This window comes from Equus caballus, chromosome 2 (assembly GCF_041296265.1).
Source record: "Equus caballus isolate H_3958 breed thoroughbred chromosome 2, TB-T2T, whole genome shotgun sequence".
Classification (NCBI taxonomy): domain Eukaryota; kingdom Metazoa; phylum Chordata; class Mammalia; order Perissodactyla; family Equidae; genus Equus; species Equus caballus.
Genome location: NC_091685.1, coordinates 64,909,335 through 64,926,227, shown reverse-complemented (window position 1 = coordinate 64,926,227; position 16,893 = coordinate 64,909,335). Strand labels below are relative to the sequence as shown.

The 16,893-nt window shown below is 53.9% G+C and overlaps 1 protein-coding gene across 1 annotated transcript in view; it reads left to right on the top strand.

The window, feature by feature from the left end:
- The window catches only part of RP1L1 (RP1 like 1), a 124,578-nt gene extending 116,296 nt beyond the window's left edge, over nucleotides 1–8,282 (top strand). The window contains exon 4 of the mRNA XM_023636250.2: nucleotides 1,290–8,282. Coding sequence (XP_023492018.2) covers nucleotides 1,290–6,442 — 5,153 coding nt within the window. The 3' untranslated portion in view covers nucleotides 6,443–8,282. The remainder of the gene's footprint in view (nucleotides 1–1,289) is intronic.
- Nucleotides 8,283–16,893: the final 8,611 nt, after the last annotated feature.

Here is a 16,893-nt window from a genome sequence, read left to right as displayed (position 1 = left end):
AGTTTCTAGGATCTAAAATAAGCTTTAGTAAGGACCATGGTGGGCATGCCTTTATGGAGGCAATGAAGCATGAATATGTGGCATTTGCATCTTTCAAGAGTCATGACTCTCTTAGGCAACAATGGGGGCCGAACCGACTAAAACTAATGATAGTCATCCATTCATCAATCTACACATCCAACCATATATCCATCCAAAAAGCCTACCATGTACCAGGATCTAGGCTTTGTTCTTTAAAAAAACATATTATTTTAAAAACACAGCTAACAATTGCAGAATAAATTTTCAGCAAAATTATTGGAATGACAATGGGCAAATTTTGGTGAATAAATGAAACATTATCCTTTATGAAAAGCTGTTGAGAAATGACAATGATGGTTTCGGTGATTGCTGTGCACCAGGTACTGGAAGGACAAAGACCTATTAGCCATAGCCCCCAGGCTCATTTGGTGCTTATGCCAGGACAGAGCTTGGCAAAACCTTCTCTCTCAAGGGGAGTTTGTTCCTTTGCTGGCCGTAGGCTCAGCCTCCACTAGCCCGTTCTTCTTCCCAAGCATTAGCTCAGGAGATGGAATGAGAGAGTGCTAGGGGCTTCCTTCTTTCCTGGGGCACTTCTTTCTATCCCCAGTGGCCCCTTCTTCTCTTTTTCATGGCTGGGGTACAGGCTTGACTATCAGAACCTGCAATTGTGTGTCCAGGTCCTTCCTTGCAGTCATTTATCAACCCCAAAGCTTGATAAGTGTTAGGATGATAAATCACCCCTAATAATTGCAAAGCATTTTACAGTTTACAATCAGGTACATATGCAGCAGCTTATTGATTTTGCTGCCTGTGCTGGGGGTCAGTGGGAGCAGGGCTGGGGATTAGCTCTGCCCACTGCTGTTCTGCCTGCCAACCCTGCTGTCCTTCCAGAACCTACTTTGTGCTACCAAGTCCGCAGGAAATTTTATATACATTGCCTTGCATCGTCAAAACAAACCTACCAAATAGATATCGTTATTCTTATTTTATAGCTCAGAGAAGGGGCTCTGCCAAAAGCTACAGAGCTAGGAAGTGGCAGGGTTGAGACTGCATTCAGACTTCAAATTCAGCTCACTAGGCTGTGCTGGTTCACAGGCTATGGACTGTGCATACTCATTCTAACATGGTTTCTGCCCTTACTGCATGGTTTTGGAGGGCGGCAGGGTGTTTAGTTGGCGAAAGGCTCGTGACCAGCCTTTCTTCTCTTGAAGCGTCCCCGGTAGCTCACCGTCTTTTCCTCCTGTCTCTTACTCTTCACCGGGCGCCAGGGAGCTGGGGGCCAAAGGCCAAGCAGAGCGTGATCCACTCGAGGGCCAGGTCGGGCAGCAGACGGTTTTCCTTGCTGTCGGAGAAGTCTGGTCTTAGCGACCCCCCCGTGTCCCTGCATCATGCCTGGATGGGCCTTGCCCCCGACAGACACCCTCAGGACACGCCTGCCCAGCTGGGCCCGTTGGTGGCCGGTGACGACGTGGAGAAGAAAGTCCGCATGAACGAGGATGGCAGCCTGTCTGTGGAGATGAAAGTGCGCTTCCACCTGCTCGGGGAGGACATGCTCCAGTGGTCCAGGAGGGTCGGGAGGGCCAGTCCCCTCACGGCAGCCGGTGGGGAGGGCCCTGTCCTGGGGGAGGTGGACTCCCTTCACCGCATGTGGGAGGGCCACCCTGGGGGGTGCTCAGAGCCTGGGGCACGGCCACTGGGGCCCTGCAAGACAGGATGCAAGGAAACCTCTGACCGAGGCCGGTGGCAGCCGGGGTCCAGATATGAGATCTGGACGAACCCCCTGTACGCCTCCCAGGGAGAGAGGACAGCCTCTCGGAGGAGGACCAGGCTGACCCCGCACTCCCACTCCAGGAGCCCCTGGAGCCAAGGGGTCACCGGCAGGAAGAGAAGCAGCAAGGACAGCTTCAGCCCTGCCTCTAGTGACAGACACCCTGAAGACTCTGAGCCAAATTCCTCTTGCTGCTCCAGCTCCCTGGAGGGCAGCAAGGGCAGCTGTGGCCTGCATCCGGCCTCTGGGGCTGCCTCCCCGAGAGGAGCAGGGCAGGGAGCCGGCAGCAGGCCCTGGGCTGCAGGGGGCCCAGGCCAGGGAGCCAGCCCGGGGCCAGAGGGAGCAGGCCCGGGCAGCAGGGCCCGGGGTGCGGCAGGGGCTCTTTCGGACTCTTCAGCAAGTTCAGGGCCTCATGAGGAGTCCAGTGAGAAGGATGAGTGGCCCCAGGGCCACCCAAGCAAGATGAAGGCTGTGACTTCCCTGCAAAAGGCCACCCCGGGGGGAGGCCCCCATTCGCCCACCGTGAGTCCATCGTCTCTAAGGAATGAGGACCCACAGGCAGAGGAGTGTGGACAGAGCACAGGGCACCGTCAGGCCAGGGCTGGATCTGGGATGAGGTTGTCCCCGGCTCTGGGCCTTCCTGGCTCTGGGGATGCTGTAGGAGGCTGTTCCCCACCTTCCTCTTGTATCTCAGCCCCAGGAGGGAGAAGAAAGCAGGAGAGCAGAGCCAGGGCTGTGTCCTCACCCAGCATTTCTGGCCTCAGTGAAGGTGCCCAGAGAGGCCGCCCCAGGCAGCGTGGCAACCAGAGGGCCACCCACTGCCCGCTCGACTCACCTGTGTCCAGACAGGTGCTGGGGCCTCCCAGCGGAGGCAGGGCCTGTCCAGCTGGCCCAACACCACACCTTTCTGAAAGCGCATCCAGTGCCAGGAATCAGGCCTCCTGGGACCCAGGGCCACCCCCCTCTGCCTCTTTTCATTCCCAGGATGCACGAGGGATCAGCAGTGCCCCCATTACCCCTGTGAGCAACTCTGACTGTACTTCCAATTTCTACCCCCCATACTCTCCCTCTGCTGAGACGGAAGGGGACCCTGAATTCAGGGCACATTCACCAGCTCCCATACCTTCCAACATATCCGACTCTTTGAGCTCCCGAGCTGATGGCCTGGGTGAAAAGGCAGGGGGTGATGTCCCCAAGCCTTCCTGGCCTTTGGTTCTGCCAGTCCAACAGCCTGAGGGAAGGAAGCCAGGAGCCCACCGAGGTGGCTGCTGCTCTCATATCGGCACATCCCCGGTGCCTGGGACCCCTGGTGGTAAGACACAGGCCCTGCAGGGCTCCCAACCACGGGGCCACGGGGAACCCTTCTCTGAGGCCTGCTTGGTGTGCAGCAGGTACTGTCCCACTCCCCCGAGGGCCCAGCCCTCTGTCAAGAAACACCCCCCACACAGCAGCAGCCACAGCGATGGCGACCGCAGTGCTGACTGGGCGCCGGGTGGTGATCAGCGGGGGGAGGAAAAGCTTGACTCACGCCACCCACGGCCTCCCAGCTCTCAGTCGGGGGCCATGAGAAGGGGCAGCCCCAGCCTAGGTTCCAGGCCTGGGAGAATGTTCCATGGGAAGGCTGCCGGTGGAGGGGAAAGCCTGGAGGAGCATGAGGAAGGCAGCGGCACGATGCCAGGCGCTCTGCCCCGAGTCTCACCGGAAGCCGTGGTCCGCGAGTGGCTGAGCAACATCCCAGAGGAACCCCTGCCCATGAAATATGAAATGGTAGAGGAGAGCACGGATGTGGCTGGGGACTGCTTGGAAGGTTCCATGGAGGACCCTGTTGACAAACATTCCCCAGAAGGCCTGGAAGGATCAACTCAGGCCGGACAAGCACTCCTGGAAGAGGCTGCCAGTGAGAAAGCAGAACCAGATGGATCCCCTCCAGCGACTGGAGATGCTGGTCCTGAGTCAGGAGAGGGTCTTTCTGGCAGTGGAGTTTCAGAAGTCACCAAAGAGGCTGGAGCAGGCAAAGGAGTGGCTGTGGACTGTGGTGCAGGCCAGTGTATGCTTCCCCGCAGGGTCTCTGCCTCCATCCAGATCATGAAGGCGCTGATGGGCTCCAAGCAGGGCCGGCCCAGCAGCCTGCCCGAAGTGTCCAGCACGGTGGGCAGGAGGCGCAGCCACTCCGCCCAGGCCCTCATCACCTGTCTTGCCAGTCTCCACTTCTTTGATGACGACCTTGGGTCTCCCGCGGGCAAAGTGAGGTTCATAGACTCTCCACGGTACCAGGAGCTCCTGAGCACCTTCCGGGCCCTGTGCCCTGGGTGTGGCCTCCGGCGAGGCGAGCTGGACTCAGGCCTCCAGGAGCTCGGCTGGTGCCAGGTTCTGCCGGGCCTCAGGTCCCAGGCCGTGACTGAGGACTTCACGCCAACGTCATCGTCTGGCGTGGATGTCGGCAGCGGCTCTGGAGGCTCAGGGGAGGGCAGTGGACCTGGTGCCGTGGACTGCACCCTGGTTCCTGAGAGGATGGAGCTGCCCTTGAAGATCCCCTCTGAGGATTCCAGGACCCCAGAGAACCCAGAGGATCTGGGAAACCAACAGCTGAGTGGTTCCGAGGCCTCCTCAAACTCCCAAGCATTGGCTTGTGCCGCCAGGAAGGAAGGGGCAGAAAGAAGCAGCGTGGAGCAGACAGTGGGCAGTGACCTGGACCAAGCAGTTGAAAGCACCATGCAAGAAGAGGGAGTGCCATCAGAACAGGTAAAAGAAGAAGAAGAAAGAGCAGAACTGCAACAAGAGCGTGTCGAAGGATTTCCAGAAGAGGCAAGAGTCACGGGACAAGAACTGTCAGGGGCTGGCTCTCAGGATGGGGAGCGGACACAGGAAGATAAGAGCTTGCAGGAAGAGGAAGCAGGAAGAGACCCTCCCTCTGCAGTACTGCACCCTCCAGAGAGGAGAGAGAAACCGACAGGGCCCCCTAGGAGCCTCAGAGAGAGGGACCCAAATGCCAGTGGGAGTCCAAGTGGCCCCATGGCTGAGCCTGGTTGGGAGAAGCTGCCCAGAGCAGCTGAGGCAGGCCCTGAGCAAAGCCAGGCCAAGTCCACCCAGGGGACTGGGGAGAAAGGCACTTCTACAGCCCGTAGAGCATCTCTGGATCCTGACGCCCTCTGGGTGTCCACGTTGTTGAGGAAGATGCAGAAGGCCTTCATGGCCCACCTTGCCAGTGCCACAGCTGAACTCCGAGCCCGATGGAGCCTGCAGAGCAATGACCTGCTGGACCAGATGGTGGCCGAGCTGCAGCAGGACATTGGCCAGCGGCTCCAAAACAGCACTGAGAAAGAGCTCCTGAAGCTCCATAGCCGGGCCGGGGGGAAGGCGCCGGGACCGCACAGGGAAGCTGTCAGGCGGGAGACGTCCCTGCAGACAGAGCAGCGCAGGCATCGCCTCCAGGGCCTGCGCAACCTCTCAGCCTTCACCGAGCAGACCCGAAGCTGGGGGCCCCCCTCCCTGTCTCTTGAGGACATGTCGACCCTCAGTGGAGCCCCGGGGATCCGGCTGGGTGGGGAGGCCACTGGGGAGGAATTCTGCCCCTGCGAAGCCTGCATGAGGAAGAAAGTGGTTCCTACGTCTCCAAAGGACGTCACGGGGGTAGCCAGCGCACCTATCAAAGAGGCCTTTGACTTGCAGCAAATTCTGCAGAAGAAGAAAGGAGGATGTGCTAGTGGGAACACAGCAGAGACAGCCCCTGAGAAAAGAGGGTGGGAGCCACTTCAGAGGGACCCCTCGGGGACGGGGACTGTCCGGAGAGCTGATGGAGGCCTGGAGCTGGGCTCAGGCCAGAGCCCTGGGGCGGAGGGGCAGGAGGAGGGTGAGGGCAGCCAGACCCTCGGCAGAGATGAAGATCCCCCAGGGGGAAGAGAGGAGGCAGCTGCTCAGAAGGGAGAAGGGAAAACAGATTCCTGTGTAGGCAGCGACCCCGAGGGAGCTGGGTGGGAGGAGCAGGGCATGGATGAGAAGGGAGAAACCACGGAGGAGCGCTCTGGGGCTGAGGACTGTTCGGAGGGTGAAGCCTCAGGAGGAGGTGACAAAAGTCCAGGCCGACAGGATGATGGTGCCGAAACCGTGGAGGCCCAGGAAGCTGCAGGGCAGAGACAGCCAGAGTCAGGAGGAGGAAATCAAGGTGAGAAAGAAGGCAGCCCACCGGGTAGCCCGGGGCAGGGCCAGTCGGGTGAGGCTTCTGGAAACAGCAGCTCAGGCCAAGAGGGGAGGCCAACGCCACCCCCCACCCCAGGTGGGGACACCCCCTGCCGAAGATCCGGCCCAAAACCAGGCCTGTCCTCCTCCAGCACTGCATCTCTGGGAAACTGCTCTCAGCTCTCTCAGAACAGCTCTGAAGAAGAGCCTTCGAACGGAGACACGAGGAGCACTGAAGACGAGAGCAAGGGAGACCCTGGTCAAGAGAGAAAAGTCACAGGAGTGCATCCAGAAAGCTCCACCTCTGAGCAAGATGGGGTCCCCTCGGGCTCCAGGACTCCAGAGCCGGGGGCAGGCGGGGGCTCTGACTTAGAAATGGAGAAGGTAGGGAAAAGTCTCGCTTTCCCAGAGGTGAGCGTTGCAAACTTCCCCACGGACAGGACAGGCGGCTTTGGCCAAGACGACTTAGATTTCTAGAGATCGAGCTGCGAGATGGTCATGAGTCTACACCACTGTTTTTATTAATGTTTTGTCCACAAACCTACAAAGAGCGTGGGAAAGATCAAGGATTCACCAAGGACCCCGCCACAGCGCAGTGTCCCTGAGTTCCAAATTCTGGAGCTTCCAAGGGCCCGTCCCACGTGCTGTGTGAAGGAGGGTTATCTCACATCTGCCCTCTTATCGGAGGCCACCAGCCCCTCCACCTGCCTGCTGAGCCCCGCAGCAGGGAACTGACGGGAAATGTCCCTGGAGTGGTTTTGTTCGTGTGTTTGCTTTTTGCTAGCAAGTGTTTCTCTCGCTCTTTTGCCTATTGATCTCCTGTTATTTCTCTCCTTGGCCTCTCTTGGCACTCACCTCGTTCGACTTTGAAGTGCTTTTTTTCTTGTCTTGAGTATATTTGATGACTCTGCAGATGTGAATACTTGGGAGAACTGGATAAATTCAGGGTCATTGGACAGAATTTGTTCTCAGCCCAAAAGTCCAAATGCTTTTCCTTATATTTTTTTGTGATGGAAAAAGTTGGAAAGTGCAAAAAAGCAGGAAGAAGGAAAAGTATTCATCCATAATCCATCACTCAGAGATAACTTGGGTTGGCAATTTGATGTATTTCCTTCCCATCGTCTTTCTAACCATTTGAGAGTTAAGCTCATCCTTATGTATTTCTTCTCTTTTTTTTTAAAGATTGGCACCTGCGCTAACAACTTTTTGCCAATCCTCTTCTTTTTTTTTCTGCTTTTTCTTCCCCAAATCCCCCCAATACATAGTTGTATATTTTTAGTTGTGGGTCACTCTAGTTGTGGCATGTAGGATGCCGCCTCAGCGTGGCCTGATGAGCAGTGCCATGTCCACGCCCAGGATCCGAACCAGCAAAACCCTGGGCCACTGAAGCAGAGTGCACGAACTTAACCACTCGGCCACGGGGCCGGCCCCTATATACTTCTTTTTTAACTTAACAATATAAAAATTTCCCTCATTTGTCTCAAAATCTTCATAAACTCATTTTTAATTCCTGAATAGTGTTTTTAATACCTGGATAATATATTACGGGAATATGAAACACTTTACTTCACCATTTTCCTATTGTGGACCATGTAGATGATTTCCACTATTTTTTTCTTTAAACCTTTTTCCCCTGAACTGCAGATGATTTCTTAGGAGAGATTCCCAGGCAAGGAATTCCTGGGTCAAAGGATATGGACTTTTTAAAGGCTCTTCATATCTTGCTGCCAAATTGTTTTTCTAAAGATCCAAACTAATTTACATCACCTGGCCAGCCACACACTCATCAGTGTTTGAAACTGGCATCAAAAACAAGATGTCTTTTGCTAATTTTATGGGCAAAAAAAAGGACCTCACTTTAGATAAATTTGATTGCTAATGAGATCAAAGAGTTTTCCAGTTTTTTTGAAAAGCTATTTGCATAAAATATGTGTGTATGCCTTTTGCCCATGTTTCCACTGAGATCCTAGCTTCTTTTGATGAAGTGATTGACGTGAGTCCTTTATAATTTTTTAAAGATTTTATTTATCATTTTTGAGATTTAAAAACTGCCCTTTCTCTGCATCCTTCTACAGCAAGCCTCGGGCTGTGCTCTGTCTGGGTGGGGAGATCCTTGACGGGGCAGAACTTCTGGGTCTGTTTCTTCCCAGCGTTCTTGCTCATAGGAGACTATTTTGTGGTATTCAGAATTGTTAAAAAGGAAGCCTTTGCTACAAGGTCTGGTACTGTTCACTGACTGTTTGAATGTAAATGTTAATAATAAAAAATAAGTAATAATTAAAAATAAAGCAAATGCCAGGTTTAAGCTGTGTCTTCACCCTGGCGGTCATCTGTTCTGCTCTGTTTCTGAGTGCTGGAGCTGTTCTTAAAATTTGACATGGTTTTAAAATTTCCATGGAACTGATTCTTTCAAGTTTTTACATTAAAAGTTTACATGTAAATATGAACTGGTATCTTAGCCAGAAGCCCCCAGTGGGACAGATTGTATTGTGGGCTTCGTTCAGATATGGTGATATGCAGGGTTGTCCAGATTTTGTCACTATTAGTTGATATGGAACATTCACTGAGCACCTTTTCTGTGACTTGAGGTCCCCAGTCATCCCCTAAGAGATCTTCCAACCTCTTTGTTTCACAATCTGCTAACTCCTCAAATGACAGAGACAGCCATCCCAGGCACCTACTGACCCGCTGCTTCATTAAAATGGCCTTGTCCGTCTCTGGTCAAGAGAATGCAATGGAAAGAGCATGGGCTTTGAAGTTGGATGAATTCCCAGTGATAGCGCCTCAGTTTCATCACCTGTGAAATGGGCGAAGTAATGTTTTCCTCACTGCGTGTTGAGAAGTAGATAAGATAACATACGAAACTTCATTACACCTCTGTGGGGAAAATATCAACATTTTAATTAGAATGGCTACGTTTTGAATTCCTATTACGTGTCAGGGCCCATATTAGACCTATGTGATCCCATTTAATCTTCCCAGCATGTCTGTGAAGCAGCAAGTTGATACTGCTATCCGCACTGCACAAATGAAGCAGCCGCGGCAGAGAAGGCTTACACAAACCCGTCCGAACCCACACAGCTAGTTAGGAGCAAAGCCAGGATTTAAACTCAGGTATTTTGGACTCTAAAGTCCATGTCCTTTTCCATTGTATCGTATTTTCTTCACTTTGATTCAGGCCTCATCAATAAATAACTAAAGGTGATCAACACTTTGTTGAATCAATTTACTGCAAAATAGTTCAGACTTAGGAAAGTAAATTAGGTGGGTTTTTGCTCAACTGATTGCATTCTGTCCTTAGTAATGTTCTACTTATGTACAGATATGGGGAGCTGGCGATAACCTGGTTTTATAAAGCCGAGGGTTAAACTGAAAAGTTATCTACAGGATTCTCCTTTTAGTTACAAACTCACCTGTGTTAAGCCCTCAACTATTTCTGCCCTTTATATTAAAAAAAATTTACTGTTAATGGAAAACTCTGTGTTTTCTTCTGACTTGGAGATAAAGAACTTCAGGGCCGTCAGCTAAGGTGGGGATTTCTGTGTCTCCTCCCCCACCCCTTTTCTAGAGCAACCATATCACACAGCATTGCTCAGGCCTCGGAAATTCAGCACCTTTTGAAAATGTTGGCCTGCAGCCTCAGCCCGTCTCTGATTCAAAACTTGACTTGTTCGTCATTCAAAGTGTTGCCAGAGTCCATACAGCACCAGTGGCAATGCAAACGTTTTCACCAGCGGGGTTTCTCCTTGAAGTAAGTGGGAGAGGGAAGTGAGTGGCGGTAAGAACCCAAGCTCTTCTTTCCTGTCCTTTTGTCCAGCTGGTGGGCATCAGAGATTCCAGCTCCAATGGACCATCTTTCGGTGGCCCCATGCCCAGGTCCCAGGCCCGGAGATTCTGACATTATTGGTCTGAGTTAGGGCTCCAGCACAGTGACTTCGTCAAGCTCCCGGATGCACGCACTGCTCAGTCGAGGTGGCCCGTCGCTGATGTAGTCCAGCTTCCTTTTCCCAGGTGAGAAGGCTGAGACCCATCTTGAAAATGTGATTGCCTAAATCCCACAGCTGGAGAAGTGGCCCCGCTGAGACCAGATACCAGGTCTTCTTCCACATCCCACTTCACAGTCCCCGGTCCCAGAGCTGAGAGAGGCCCGGCAGAGGACGGCAACGAGCAGAAACCTGCTCCCTTTAATCCAGACCCGTGCCCCTCACCTGCCGCCCACCCACCTTCCGTTTCACCCCAGTTCCCTGGGTCTGAATCCATGCCTGAGACCCAGGCTTTGCCTCCACGACGGCCCTCCTAGGGTGTCCAGGGGAGAAGGAGGTTTGTCCGTAGTCTGTGAAGCCCTCCGTATAAATGCAGCTTGGAAGAGGACACGTCCTGAGAGCTTCCAAACAAATCATCAGCCAGGGTGCCTTCCTTCGCTTTAGTAAACATGTCAGCCACCCAGGGAGCTTCATTAACTGGACAGTCCACTCAGGAGACTGATGCGGTGGTTGAGGGCGGGCTGGGAATGTGCATTTCAACAAGCACCTAGAGGAAACCGACAGACCCCCTGCCCCCAGGGGCCTGCATTCTATGGTCCCACCATCTCACCAGGACTAGGGGTCCTCAGAGAGGCTGAGCACCTCTCACCAGCCCCGCCTGCCCCACCCCAGACACTTGCTCACTCACATATGTGCACAGATGCACACACACACACACAGTTAGCTTCCCTGCTCTCCCTCATTAGGTAGTCTCCCCAAGGGACAGTGTGGGTCAGTCACAGTCAATCTCTCTCCCTTCCTCTCTCCTGAGAGGCAATTAGGGTGGGTAGAGAGAAGTCTCCCTCCACCGGCCCTCCACCCACCCCCAGTGTCCAGAGGCACAGCCGGCACCCTGCCCCTGGCTGTCAATGGGACACACTGGGCAGTCATAGACCCGGGCTGCAAAGGCCCTCCAGCTCATGCCCTCTCCTAACCGAGCCACCCTAGGCAGCGACCCAAACTTGATTCATGTCTTCCGTTGGAACAAGCCAGGCGTGGCTTCCTGGAGTTATCCGCCCAGGGTCTCCAACCCTCCATCTGGCAACTCTTCCTGGCGTCTGAGCTGAGCCCCAGCATCCAGGGGGAGAAGGCGACTGCCTCTTGATGCTCCTCCTCTGGGCCAGGTCTCCACCCTCCCACTGCTTCCACATCCTCACTGGAGGGGCGTATCCCGACCCCGACCTGTGCACTCACTCCAGAGGTGCTTTCAGACCCCCACCTGTGCTTTCATTCCTTAGGGTTTACGGAACCCTACCTCGGTCCTCTTGGATTCTAAATTTTTAGACCTGGTTGGGTGTGTGATTATAGCTCAGGGTACCCAGGATGTTGATGAGAAGACTGATGGAAGCCACCAGAGGGCAGGAGAATGCCCTGCCCTTCACCCCTGCTTCCCTCCCTCCTCCACCTTCATCTATATCCCGCCTCCCATCTCAACTCACTGTCCCCCGCAACCTCTGGGCCCTAAAATCACTACTGGCTGTCTATTTTCCCAACATTGGGACATTTTTTGGTCATGATCTCCCTGGATGGTGGTGACCCACATTCCTAACGACGCTCCCCAATCTCCATAACAACTTCTCCTTCTCACGGCCCTCACTAGCCCAGCTCTGGCTCTTCATCCTTGGCCTCACTTTGGACCTGAAATGCTGGCATCTCCCCATCCTCAGCCCATTGCTCTGCTCTCCCTGGATGATTTCACCCACTCTTGCTGTTTCTGCTCCTACTTCAGGGCTTAGGACTTCCAGATGCAAGGTGTCAGCCCAGGCCTCTCCCTGAGATTCCAGCCACTACATTTTCCTCACAGCAACATACTCAAGCAGAACTTCTCCCACTTCCTCAGCCTGTTCCTCTTCCCACACGCTCAGACCTGGTACCACCAGCATCCATTCTAGACTCATCTCTCCCCGTACCAAGCCCATGGCATCACCATCCATCCACCCTAGACTCATCTCTCCTCCCACTACACCCATGGCACCACCACTATCCACCCTAGACTCATCTCTCCTCCCACTACACCCAAAGCACCACCACCATCCACCCTAGACTCATCTCTCCTTCCACTACACCCAAAGCACTACCACCATCCACCCTAGTCTCATCTCTCCTCCCACTACACCCAAAGCACCACCACCATCCACCCTAGACTCATCTCTCCCACACTACACCCATAGCACCACCACCATCCACCCTTGATTCATCTCTCCCCCCACTACACCCATGGCACCACCACCATCCACCCTAGACTCATTTCTCCCACACTACGCCCATCAAGTCCATTCCCTTTAATCAACTAAAACTGCCCCAGGCCTGGTGATTCAGTCCCCACCACTATCACCAGCTACCACCTAAGGAGGTCTTCCCACTTCTAGCCTTATTCCACTCAAGTTTATCCTCACCACAGCCACAGATCACATGTCTAAAGGATAAACCTCAGTGTGCTACTTCTAGTTACAACTAGTCAAGTGCTCCTCATCACCCAGAATCAAGGCCAAGCCCCTTGAATGGACTTACCATGCAGCCCACAGGCTTGGTTCTGCCCAGTTTCATTTCCTTCTCTCTCCCTCTTTCCCTCCCCTTCCACTTTCTTTCCCTCTGTCCCCCACTTACTCTCCCCCTTTCCCTCCCATCCTTATGCTCCAGCCTTTTAGCAGCACGGGGGATACAGTTCTCAGTCCTCGAGAAGGTCCCTCTCCAGCAGAGAAGTCTGGGCTATAGGGCCTTCGCTTTGCGAAGCATCCCTGCCTCTTCCCAGCTCAGTACCGCCAGGACACACCGTCATCTTGGAGGTCAGCCTCCTGCTCCCGATCTGCTCATAAATCACCCTGCAGATCACAGACTTATCTACCAAAGGCCTCTTTGTTAATGACTTGGAAAAATCCCAAGTTTTTATAAAATATTTTGCTGAAGCTTTGGGAAGAGGCCATTTTCTTCCTAATTGCTTTTCCCAGGATTGTGGCCCCAGCACAGTCTTTGCCCAAACTCTCCTGGAGGTGGCACTGGAGAAATGGCAGGCAGAGCATAGTTGTTAGGGGCCCAAGCTCTGGAGGTGAACCCCGGGGTTCCAACCTCCCTGCACCATCAGCTGCCATTTACTTAACATCCTTTGTCTGAAAAATGAGGAAATTATTATGCACCTCCTGGAGTTGCTGAGGTGCTTCAGAGATAATGCACAGGAAGCAATCAGCAGGGTGCCCGCTTACCTAGCAAGTCCTCAATAAAGACCATCAGTTGTCGTCGTCATTTTGTTCTCATTATTTAGCAGAGTCAGCGATGTCAGTCAAAGAAAAACAACTTGGGGCATTTTCATTTGGGGGGTGAGGGAGCTTCCCCTAACACAGAGGCTGACATGGTCCAGTTAGAGGCAAGTGCGCTGTGGATAAAACATTATGGACACTTGAAATGGGCAAGGGTCCCTCCCAGCAGGGCTGTCCAGGAGCACACCAGGAGGACAGCGCACTCAGCCTGGTCTTGCGCGATGAGCTTTGGTGTGGAGAGACAAGGGGAAGAGTGTTCCAGGTGGAGGTGATGACAAGAGCAAAGAAACAGAGAGGTTAATCATGGTCTTGGATGGTGAACAGTGAATTGTCCGGGTCTCTGCAGCCAAGAGTGTGTGAACAGAGAGAGCATGGACATGTGCAGGGTCCCGTAGCGGAGGCCACTTGAGGCCCAGGGCTCCCGGAAAGCCCTGACCTTTGGCCAGAAGCACTGAAACAGCTATTGGATCAGTTTGGGCCTGCTCTAGGTCTGTGTTCCGGTGACGAATTGCTGCCTTTCCACTGGGCTCGAGTCCTTCGTTGGGAATTCAGCTCTGTCTGGGCGCATTCCATGGAGGGGTCCCCTGTTTCTGAGGGTGTAATCCTGTCCCCTTGAGAAAACCTGTGATCCTTTATTGTCCTCCCAATGTGTAGCAGGAAGGAGATTTTATGCACATTGTCACCTTTAAGCCTTGCTGCAATCCTGCAAGATTGTCTTATCGTCACTTCAGGGATGAAGAAACCGGCTCAGAAGTGAGTCGCCCAAGGATGTATGGCTGGTAGGTGCTGAAGCCAGGATTTGAACCCAAACCTGACTCTCCCAGGCCTGGGCTCCCTCTTCCACACAGCCCAGCTCCAAGCCCCACACTCTGGGAGTCCTCTTGCCTTGCACCCCTGGGCTGGGCTTCAAGCCCCATCACCTCACCTTGGAGTCCTATTGCCAGAGGCCAGCCTCGTGGCTGTGCTCTGCTGGGCTGTACCTCTGGCCACCTTGCAGTCCTGCCCTTGGTCTGCTGGGCTAGCCTTCCAGGTTCTTGCATCTTGTGCCAGCTGACGTCTCCCCGCCCCAGGGCCCACCCTCCTCTGTGGCATCCCTGACACCCCCACTGGCCTGATAGGGAACAGGGAACTGTGGGCAGCCTTGGAAAAGTATTGGATGTTTCTGCCACAACAACTGGGGGCACCAGTGACGTTCGGTGTACAGGGGCCAGGCTGCTGAACGCCCTGCAACACGTGGGCCAGCCCCTCCCAAGGACAGGTAGTCCCACCCCAAATGCCGCAGGTGTCATCACTGCTGCACTTTACAGTTGAGGAGACTGAAGTTCCAGAGCACAGTGACTTCCCCAGCGGCACAGGGCTAGGAGCGGCTGAGCATCCCTCTCCTGATTTCTGACTCTTCTCACTGTACCCTAGAAGGAATGAGATCGCTTCCCAATGTTCCAGGTTGGCCTGGGAGCACACTGCCTCAAGGCAAAGAGATGAACTGGGTGACCCCTCAAAGCTCCATCAATCAGAGTAGTTCCAGGAAACGACAAACCCAGGGACAGACCCGCTGGGTGCAATGGATGGAAGGGTGGGAAGAGCCAGCATTGGAAAGTGACTCATTTGGGAAGGATGAGCCCCACATCCTTTTTGTTCTGCCCCAGCATGGTGAGTTTTCCTTGCCCTCCAGAAGACAGGCCCCGACAGGATAGGCATCTCCAGAAAATTTTGAGGACCTAGGGGTAAAGAGCTTTACAGCATTTTTGTTCTGCTCTCAAGGAACAATTGTCTCTCCTCCCCACTTTGACCTCAGCCTTCCAAGCACACTTGACCTTCCCAAATGCACATCAGAATCAAACGCACAGAAAGTTCTGAATTGAAGGGATGAGGGCGAGGAAAGGAAATGTCTCCAGGATAAACTGAGTTTATTTCCTCCTGGGTCCAGGGTTCTTTGCCCCCACCATGAAGCTGGGTAGTGTCCAGCTCATCCTGGTCCTGCAGGAGGAGATTCATTTCCGCCAGTGGGTTCCTTGCAATCGGACGTCACAGCAGCGCTGCAAGGCTTGTTGTGACAAGGTTTCACTCCATTACTTGGACCTGCATTTCAGGCCACACTACACACCAGGATGACTGGCATTTGTTAGTTCTGTCATCCAACACACAATGAGCAGCTGTTCCATGGCAGGCCATGTGCCAGCTGCTGAGGATGCAGAGATGAAACCACTGCCCCCCATGTGCCCCACACCCTCTTCCTGACTGTGAACCCCTCCCTGGGGCTCACTGGTCAGCAGTGCTACGCTCCTGATGTGTAAGTGGAATAATAGAGCACTGTTCCTGTTTCATGTGCCCATTGGTGACAGTGACAGCAGACAATCCAGATGGTGGCTGAGAAAACTGGGATGTGCAGTGTGAGGGGCCTCAACAGCAACCACAGCAGCCAAAAGGCCAGGCTGCAGGTGTTATTTTGACTGGTGGCCACAGGGGTCTGGGTTTTCTCCAGGAAGAAAGGACTGGAGCCAGGAGGAGGTAAGTTTGTCACGAACTGAGGCTGGGGGTCAGGAGCCTGTAGGATGGGATGACAGCAATGAGGAGAAACTGCAGAGTCATATGGTGTGTAGGGGTGGTCTGTGAGTAGTGAGTAGAGGGCAAAAAGGGAGCTGAGAGGCACAGAAATGCTGCTCATTGGGAAGGGGGCTCTGATGACCCCAGGCCAGTGACCTGAGAGACACCCGCTCTGGAAGGCAAAAGAGTGCTGTTAGACTGAGAGGGGTGGGAGTGGGGATTTTGGAACCTCCTCAGGCACTGACAGAGAGAGAGGGCGGGGATCTGGCCTGTGTAAGGGCAGGCCTCTCCCCGTGCTTCCAGGAGGCCCAGGCTTCAGCCAGCCCAGCTGGCAGCTCACAGACCTGTCCAACCACCAGCTCCCCAAACACAGACCCAGGAAGGAGCGACTGAGCATCCAAGAGAGGTGGGGGTCCTGATGGGCTGGGGAGCAGCCAAATGAGGCAGACAGAAGCCAGACTATCAGGACCTGAGCGAGGGGGTCCAGGCCACCACTGTGGGTCTTCTCTGTTCCAGATCTTTCCACCTGAGCCCATGCACTCTGACAGTCAAGAATGCCTTCCTCACTGTACTTAGCCTCTAGTCCTGGTTCTGTCCCGAAGCAGCAGAAAGACCCAAGGCACCTATGTCCTTGGAGGGTCCAGCCTTCCCTTCCCAGCTCGGGGAGCCCAGGATTTGGAAGGTCCTCCCTGTGGTTAGCATCCACAACAGGGGAGCCAGAACCAGAAATGATGACTTCCCATCTTACGCAGAGACAGCTAGCTTCTAGGGCTGGTGACAGTGAGCTGTCGGAAAAGCATTGCTGTTTCCCACTCTCCATGTCAGAGAAGCATGAGGCTTTTGGACCAGGAGGGCTGTATACCTGCTGCACTGTGGCTCTGCCATTTATACCTCAGTGTCCCTGGAGCTTGTGTAGCCCAGCAACCTCACTTGAGAGGTAAGAGCACAGAGGTCCAGAGAGGTTGTACCCTGGTCCAAAGGCACACGGCAAGTCAAAGCAGAGTCAGGCCTAGGAACTGGGTTCCCTGATTTGCAAGCCTGCTTTGGCTCCACAGCCCAAGAACCTAAGCCTCAGAGCCGGGGCTGCCTCCTCTGCTCGTGGGCAGAC